This window comes from Mytilus edulis, chromosome 4 (assembly GCF_963676685.1).
Source record: "Mytilus edulis chromosome 4, xbMytEdul2.2, whole genome shotgun sequence".
Lineage (NCBI taxonomy): Eukaryota > Metazoa > Mollusca > Bivalvia > Mytilida > Mytilidae > Mytilus > Mytilus edulis.
In genome coordinates this window covers 18,913,571-18,923,251 of record NC_092347.1, presented here as the reverse complement: position 1 = coordinate 18,923,251, position 9,681 = coordinate 18,913,571, and the positions used below count along the sequence as shown (strand labels likewise).

Below are 9,681 nucleotides of genomic sequence, written 5' to 3'. Positions count from 1 at the left end.
CTTCAACTGACCTAATCACAAACTAATACACAATAACTTAGAAAATTTTTCAAAGTCAATAGACCATGACTAAGGGGGCGGAGCCAAATTATCTCCTTTAAATGAGATATGCCAATACTTATACAACTGCATACCAAATATCATTGACCTACCACTTGTGGTTCCCTATAAACTGACACAAAATCACAAACTAATACATGTAAAATCAGATGAGTCGAACATCGGATGAGTCGAATACTTTCGTCTGGTCCCTTCGATTTCGACACAACGAGGTTCGACTGTATATATTAACGGTTAAATTTACACTATTGGAAATATTTTAAGCACACATTTTTATTTTTAAAAATTTAAATCCACAAAATTTAATAACTGGTAACAAAACCTGATTAAGGTAGTAAACACGTCTTTTTGCGCATGACAGACTTTCAAGGATATTGATGTTCTTGTAATATTCTACTTCATCTCCTTGGAACATAACAAAATTCCCATATTTTAATAGTTCTTTGATGATCTACATAACACCATGGCTGCCCTTTCCCGTCTGGATCCCTGCAGTAATTTGTTACATGATCATCTGAGTTGATAGGTAAAAGGGGGCGTTTTTGTATATTCCAAATCATACAGGGTGTTCCACTAACTGAACAGGACACCTTTCCGTTGTATTTAGTGCTATTGAGATACCGATCTTCAACTGAAATCAACGACAGAGATATATAGTAACTTCTTAATCTAAAGTTTTGTCTTCCGCTTAAACATGACAAAATGCAAATATTTAACTATGGCAACAGTAGTTTAGGCAAAGTGGAAAGTACGTGATATGAATCTTCTGTTCGTGTCATTTTTAATTTGTTTTTTATTTCCTAACGTTGCAGCGTTTTTACGCCTCTGTGCCTTTTAAATGTTCAAATTTGACCTTCCCGGTGAAGGTAAATCCAGAACAGCACTTCAGCCGCACACAAAGTATAATACTTTTTCATTGAGTTTAACGATGCTCAAAATACATATATCCCGCGTTGAGAAAATAAGTCTTCTTTTATGCATGCATTACTTCAATCAATACGTGGTAAAACAATCGCGATAGTAAATAAAAATCCGTCCGCATTTAAAAATCTGACAATACTTTTCTAATGTCTATCAAAAGATTTAAGACCACGTATAAATGTACTAGTATCTCGTGTGTTGATCCACGGATGCATCACAATCATATCTTTACCAATTCGTTATTGTGGACATAAACCATTGTATTTCAGTCGCACTTCATCCTAACCCTAGCCGGCCTGCTAGACGTTTATTTATGTTTTTGTTTGATTAGATATGAGTTTGTGCAATTACGTCTCATATTTCACGAGTATTATATGCGTATTCCTTAAATTTGTACAACTATTATAGCTTGTGTTTATGTGTTTATGTCGGTTTTTTTGTTTTTTGCAATGCTGTTGTAAGTTTTCGTTCGACTTATGATGCTTTTAGGTCTTCCGCCTCTCTTTCGTTCGGAAAACGTCAGAACGAAGTCAGGAGTATAACAGTTGTTTATCAGTCATTCGATTGATTTAGTAGAACTACTGTTTTTATAAATGCACCAAAAGTAATATAACAATAATACCGAACTCAGAGGAAAATTGTTTAGTTGTCAGTTTATTTTCAATCTATGAGTTTGACTGTCCCTTTGGTATCTTTAGTTGTCAGTTTATTTTCAATCTATGAGTTTGACTGTCCCTTTGGTATCTTTAGTTGTCAGTTTATTTTCAATCTATGAGTTTGACTGTCCCTTTGGTATCTTTAGTTGTCATTTTATTTTCAATCTATGAGTTTGACTGTCCCTTTGGTATCTTTAGTTGTCAGTTTATTTTCAATCTATGAGTTTGACTGTCCCTTTGGTATCTTTAGTTGTCAGTTTATTTTCAATCTATGAGTTTGACTGTCCCTTTGGTATCTTTAGTTGTCAGTTTATTTTCAATCTATGAGTTTGACTGTCCCTTTGGTATCTTTAGTTGTAAGTTTATTTTCAATCTATGAGTTTGACTGTCCCTTTGGTATCTTTAGTTGTCAGTTTATTTTCAATCTATGAGTTTGACTGTCCCTTTGGTATCTTTAGTTGTCAGTTTATTTTCAATCTATGAGTTTGACTGTCCCTTTGGTATCTTTAGTTGTCAGTTTATTTTCAATCTATGAGTTTGACTGTCCCTTTAGTATCTTTAGTTGTCAGTTTATTTTCAATCTATGAGTTTGACTGTCCCTTTGGTATCTTTAGTTGTCAGTTTATTTTCAATCTATGAGTTTGACTGTCCCTTTGGTATCTTTCGTCCCTCTTTTAAAGGAAAGTCAAATGGCAAAATTAAAAGCTCAAAGACATCAAACGAATATGAAGCAACGGTCATATTCCTGACTTTGTACAAATATTTTCTTATGTAGAAAATTGTGGATTGAACCTTCTTATTTTAGCAAGCTAAACCGCTCACTTGTATTAAACAAGCACGTGTAATAGTACTTTAATGGTTTTTTTAATTCTAGATCTGTTTGATTTTTTTGTCAAAGATTTATGATATGTTAATCACTGGTTTTTGTTTATCTAATAAGAATGCATTTTAGAAGTTCGAATAAATCAAAGAAATTGTTCCTTTAATTTGTTTCGCTTTCAACGTTAACATTCTTTCTTTGTCCTTCTCTGGTAAGGGCCAAATTGAAGTTGCATGAATACAAATTCAAATGGGGTTTGATTATTCAAATTCATTTATACATCATGGTTGTTTTGGGTTTTCGACAAAATTGAACAAAAATTATTTCTGTACACGAAATAAGTCGTTCACAATCCCGCTTTATAAGTGAACCAAACAAATCATATTGTATTTCTTTAGTCTTAATCTTGGCTTATGCCCTTTAAAAAAATATAGTATATAGTGATTACAGTTTACCATTTCAAAAAGTATAACGTTCAAAAATTGAATATACACTATGTCAGTCGGAACGATGAATTTCGATAATCCAACTTCATTTAAATTTTTATTCACACAATCAATTTGGCCCGTACCGGAGATGGGCAAAGAAAGAATGTCAACATCGAAAGCGAAACAAAGGAACCGTTTCTTTCATTTATTCGAATACTAAAAATAATTCTTATTAGGTACAAAACCCCAGTGATAAACATGTTTTAAATATGTCACACATAATCGAATTGGTAGAGTTCAGCGTTTGGATTTGTCTGCTTTTATGTTTCCCTCAGTTTTAGTATGTTACCCGGATTTGTTTTTTTCTCAATATTTTTATGAATTTCGAACAGCAGTATACTACTGTTGCCTTTATTTATAGACTTCACCTTTTTTGATTTACGTTTGATTTCGGTATTTTCGTTATAACATTTAGTACTACCATTTGTACGTACCAGAACAAGATGTGTTGAACTTCAGCCATTTGTTACCATTGCTACATGTAGATATCGGACAATGAGGAAATGAAACTCCCGGCTTAAAAGACTGGCATGTGTATGTGGCAGCTACAACTCCAAATGTTATATTATAACTTACTGTTGTTCCAGGTTTGGCCTTTGGAAGCATCGTACAGGCATTACCTAAAAAGAATACATAAGTTTTTGGTGAAAAGAAATTCTTTACTGAGTTAAAGAAAAACACTTCGTACATTCTTTTGTAGGATATATATTGATGGCGTCTAAAAAATTATGTTCCTTGCAGATTTTTGGATCTGTTATCTTATGATGTCTTAGTTCTTTAACTTACTAAATGTTAGTAAAACCCTGTCAGTAAGCGTGTCTTTAGTCAGTGTGGGATTTGTCAGATAATATCATCAAAAGGTTTTAACAATGACTTATATTTTATATATGCATTGTCTGATTGGAAACAGGGATTTTGAAGAACAAAATGTAGGTTTTTCCTAGTGTCCATAAAGATAAATTTAAGATAATACTAATATAGGACTCAATACAGCATAAATTGTTGACATAAAACAAACCCATTGATTTGATCATTTACCGTAACTTTCTTTTCTTTAGAAATTGAAGTATCCGAAACATGTTTTTTAAGGCTTAAATATATAGCTCTGGTCATTGTTGGCTCTATTTGTCAGAATTTTTACCTGAAATGCTCTCCAACTTCATGTTTTGTTTCGCTTTATGCTTTTGTTATGCAAGCCCCCGTGGTGACTTATATGTAGATGATATACTCGTATAGCGTAACAATTTATTAACTTGTTATATTGAGAACATTTTTAAAAGCAAGCAACAATATGTATCAATAAGCATTTGAATACGAACATTTAAATACGGGACAAAATTCCCAGCGGAAATCGGGGTCCTCTGTATAACACCATGGTGTACCATGTTTGTAATAACTGTTGTCCCTACAATAGTTTGTGGTCTTGTCCGCGTCTCTATCAGGTCTAAATACTGTTACATGAGGAGCATTTTTACTCCAATTCTGACAAGCCCTACCGCTTACTGTATAATTAAGTCTTCCAAAATACTGGGTGCTGGTATTGTGATAGCAATCCCCTGTAAATAAGAGGCATTTTTATTGACATTCGGGAAAATCAAACATTTTTAATTGGTTCACAAATCTGTGGTATAGTCCATACACAACTGTTCCTCTTAAATTGACACTTTTGATCTAGTAAAGGCAACACTTTTCCACCTTTAAACTATAACTTTTCCTACTTCAAACTTTTGTTCTAAAACAAAACCATTTTACCAAAACAACGCAAATTCAATTTATTTTGTAAGCATTCAAGCAATATATATTTTATAAAATGTAGGCAATCAAGAAAAACCCCTCCCGGGTTTTCCGTTATTGGTTTGGGTGCGTTTTGATCTACCTTAATGGTCAGTGAAGTATTTAGTGGACCTGGCTCCAAGTTTTCTAATTGTTTTTAAATATATCTTTCTTCTGAAACTCACCAGCGCTTGTTCGCAATAATTTGAAACGTTTATTGGAAACATTTAGCAAACTAACATTGTATTAATAGTACCATTTTATGTATAAATGCTCTGAATCTGTAGATGTTTTCGACATGTCGAAATACAATATATGTGATAAAACTACTGCTCACCTGTTAAAGTTAACGGCTGTGGGTGAAAACCTAAATAAATGAAAGAAAATAAATAATGGTGAAAGAGTAGATAACTGCATGATAAAAAAAATTGTTCAGATATTTTAAACTACAAATGAAACAAGTTGCAAGTTAAGGAATTTGGGGGATCTAGTGAGATTTTAGGGTACATGAACTATTTACCAATTTACATTAAACGATTGTAACATAATCATACACGTAAAATTATAGCATACGACGTTTTTCGCGGTAAATATACCTTTCCGCAGGTGAATATGCTTATTTATTTAAATCAAATTCATTTAGAAAAAACTCACAAAAGTGTAATCAATATGGAATACTATTTAATAACTTTCTTTCAGTGAGGTTAATATTAGGTGAGGTGAGGATGTATTGCCTTTTGAAAAACTGATACTCACTGAGACCTGCGGTCGAAGTGAACAACAGTTTTTACAAAGTCTTCTAAATCACAGATATACCGAAACAGAAGTCGACCAGTTATCGTTTTATTCCATTTTCCAAAAGAAAACAAAGTATTTGATGTGAAATATTTACCAAAATCAATTGTATATCAAACATTTTACCATAACGTTATAATCAGATAAAAGCGCGCGACGTTCAGCGCGGTGAATAGCACTTTTCTCTATGTGAATACGCTTGTTGATTCAAAATCTAATTCATAAAGAGAAAGCATATTAAAATGATACCAATGTCGAATAATATACAATTACTGTCTTTTGATGAGGTAGATATGTGGTTTTATTGACTTTTAAAAAACTGATATTCACAAAGGCCAACGGCCGAACTGAATATCAGTTTTTCAAAAGTCAATTAAACCACACATGTACTGAAACAAAAGACAGTAATTGTATATTATTCGACATTGGTATCATTTTAGTTCGCTTTCTCTTAATGTTTTATTCCATGTTCCGAGAGAAATGTATTTAATGGCAATTATTTACCAAAACCAATTTTACATCGAACTTTTTTTTACCAAAATTATTTACCTAATAAAAGAACGCGACGTCTTGCGCGGTGAATATAAGTTTTCGGCAGGAGAATATGCAATTCATATACTTTTAGTAAACAAACTACTAAAATGTATCAATATGTAACACGTTTTTTAAATATAGTGTTGTTTTTATTTTTTACACGCCATATAAGTGTTTATACGAACCTTTATCTGAAGAGTTACAGTTGCATTTAGATTTTTCCTTTAGAGATAAAACTAAGACTAAACAACCAACAAATACTGCAAGGAGGACAATAGCTACACCAATAAGCCGAGCCCTTGGACCTACAGCCTGTATGATGTTGCTTTTATTTGTTCTTTCACTAACACATTCTTCCCTCTGCATTTCCTGGTGAACCTCATTATCATGACTTGCAGGAACGAAATCTTTGTTTAAACTTTGTACCATACCTTGAACATGCTTGGTATCATTCTGACGATCTTTAAATCCACTTACATAAGAGTAATCTGGTTCATTATTATCGATACTTTGTACGGATTTTTGTTTTCTGATTCCAGATTCTGAAGCATCTAAGCTATTTTTGTTTCCAGTAGAAATGTGCAGCTGTTCATTATAGTATTTCAGATTTGTTTTACCGATATTTCTATTTTTATGCCCAGATGTTTCTGACATGTTCTCGCAATCTCTAGAACAGTCGACGCCGTTTTCCCTATCTGCACTGATAGCTTTAGTGTTTGTTGTTGAATCTGAAACTGTACTGTAGTCATATATATTATGTTCCCCAAGTGTATCATATTGATCTTTTGTGACAATGGATTTCCTTAGTTCTGTATATCCATTATTTTGATCTTGTAGTGTGTCATATCCAGCAATGTTCTGTTCAGACGACATTGTTTTCGCAAGATCTGTATAGCCAGGAACATCTCTAGAACAGTCGACGTCGTTTTCCCTATCTGCACTAATAGCTTTAGTGTTTGTTGTTGAATCTGAAACTGTACTGTAGTCATATATATTATGTTCCCCAAGTGTATCATATTGATCTTTTGTGACAATGGATTTCCTTAGTTCTGTATATCCATTATTTTGATCTTGTAGTGTGTCATATCCAGTAATGTTCTGTTCAGACGACATTGTTCTCGTAAGATCTGTATAGCCAGAAACATCTCGTGTCGCTTCATCATTATATTCGCTTCCCATATGTTTGGCCTGTGTCATCCGTTCGGCAGTATTCTGACCCATTTGTTTTTTAGAATGTTCCAAGTCATCATCAATTTTCCGTTCATTGGTTCTGTGGGATGCCAGCATTCGTTGTTGATTCTCTACTTTGAACTTTGAACTAATTTTCAGTTCTTCTTCATTCTTGTTTACAAAACAGACACAGTCAAGGTAGAAATTTTACATTTTAACTTTTACAGATGAACGGAAACAAAGTTAGGAACAATCAGCGGGAAATGAGCATTTAAAAAGACAGTTTAATCGGATGTAGTGGTAAACAAATAAGGTCTCTAATTAAGACACTGTCGTCAATACATATTGTACATATATATGAGTCACATCAGAAGAAGAAAGTGTTGTTGAAGATTAGAGTTGTCTTTAATTATATTTGTTGTTTACGCATCATTAAATTGATGGAAAGAAAAACAAATTTGTATTTTTTTCTCTATATTTTTTAAGGTTTTTTTTATTTCTAGATTGTTGGCTGCTTCAGTTTTCTAATTTTGTGAAATAAAGATTTTTTACGGATTTTACCTATTTTTTTGTTGGATAAACTTGCCAAGTTTATGCATACAATCAAACTAAAATTACGTACCACCTGTAGGTGTCAGACCACCAATTACTCCCTCCAATTTAGAACGTATGTAAAAGTAGTCCTACTTTGACACAAAATAGTGCTTTTGATGTCATTGTTTACTTAAACTAACCAACAAATTTGCAGAAATGAAACTTTTGGTGAAAGGGAAATATATTTAGACCATTTTGAGCCAAAATTCACTTGTCTATGAGTTTGCATTAAAAATTCAGGATTAATGCGCTACATAGTACACTAATTTAAGATTTCCAGAAAACCGGGAGTTATTTTGGTAGTACCTGTCTTTTCAAAATCAGAAATTTGTTACAAGACTTTAAACATTGGTTGAAAATTGGCATGTAGGAAGGTGATACATGTACAATTCAGGATATACCTGGTTTCCTTGAAGTTAAACTTAAGGTAAAATATTTAGAAAGCTGTGAAAATTGCATAATTTGGTTGAACAGATAGGGATTTTTAATTGGTGGTCTGACACCTGTATACAGGTTAACGGTAAATGCCGACCATATGTATATGTATTTAGTTCGTTGCAATATATGACCGTATGTGTTTTACTATTATAATAATCTTTTTAGATGTAAACATATTTTATAAAAAGAATTGTTATGTATACATACCTACAAAAGGAAAGACATAAAAAGAAATCTAAAAATGATTCATTGACTGGGATTAGGAAACAAGAGAAGTGGTCTGGTGTAAACCCGTCTCACTGAATAATCTGATTGTGTAGTTTCTTTAGTAGAAAAAAATGTAATCTTCATCTGAAACCATTTATTATAGTCTAGAGTGGCTTATACTTTCGATAATAAGTTTTGAACCGCATGGTTGTAAATTATGTTGATGTAGGCATGTAGACAGTTCCCTCCTATTGCGGGTAACAAATAAAAATATAGGGAAAAGCATGTTTCATATATTTTTCTGGCACTATTAATCATTCTAATTGCAACATCATTTTTATCGTTCATTTTGAGTGAATAACGTCACCATGGGAACAATTCATAATCTATGAGCTATGAAAACGTACGCCAAAGCGCAGAAGACGTTTGACAGATTTTAAGTATCAATTGACGTTATTTTGTGTCAGTTTCACTGGAATAGAAATAATATTTAGCTCCGGCGGCATTGATTGGTGATCTGATGGTCGCAAATACCTGTTTACTGGATGTTCCACTAACAAGTCGCCGGAAACCTTGATTTGCAACCACCAAATCACCTATTGATGCCGTCGGAGCTTAAAATACAATGCAGTTATCTCCTGAATGATTTAGTGCATTCAAATTATAGTGTAACGTAACAACATAATACAAGTAACAAACTTTCAACTTTTTTCTTAATTTGGCTCTCAAACTATTTAGATATGAGCGTCACAGACGAGTCTTATGGGTTTACAAAACGTGCGTCTGGCGTATAAAATTATAAGCCTGGAACCTTAGATAACTATTTACACCACTGGGTCGATTCCACTGTTGGTGGACGTTTCGTACCCGAGGGTATCACCAGCCTAGTAGTCAGCACTTCAGTGTTGACATGAATATCAATTACATGGTCATTTCTATAAAACTGTTTGCAATACAATGAGTTATACTAAAGATTTTCTTATCCCAGGCATATATTCCCTTGGCCGTATTTTGCACTTTTTTTGTGGGAATTTTGAGCCCTCAATGCTCTAACATTTTTTACTTGTTTGGCTTTGTACTTTTTTTTTAAATCTGAGCGTCACTAATGAGTCCTCTGACGGTAGACGAAACGCGAGTCATTTGTATCAAATTATTTGCCTGGTACCTTTGATAACTAATTTCAAAACTGTTTGCGATTATTGAACTCATAAGATCGGCATATCAG

General features: G+C 33.1%; 1 protein-coding gene across 1 annotated transcript; it reads right to left on the bottom strand.

The window, feature by feature from the left end:
* Nucleotides 1–317: 317 nt before the first annotated feature.
* Nucleotides 318–7,533, bottom strand: LOC139519133 (uncharacterized). Its single transcript, XM_071310948.1, has 5 exons — nucleotides 6,233–7,533; nucleotides 5,056–5,085; nucleotides 4,265–4,501; nucleotides 3,380–3,565; nucleotides 318–691 (listed from the first exon to the last, which is right to left on the bottom strand). The coding sequence occupies exons 1-5, from the start codon at nucleotides 7,332–7,334 to the stop codon at nucleotides 459–461; spliced, it is 1,788 nt and encodes a 595-aa protein (XP_071167049.1). The 5' UTR covers nucleotides 7,335–7,533; the 3' UTR covers nucleotides 318–458.
* Between the last annotated feature and the right edge of the window lie 2,148 nt (nucleotides 7,534–9,681).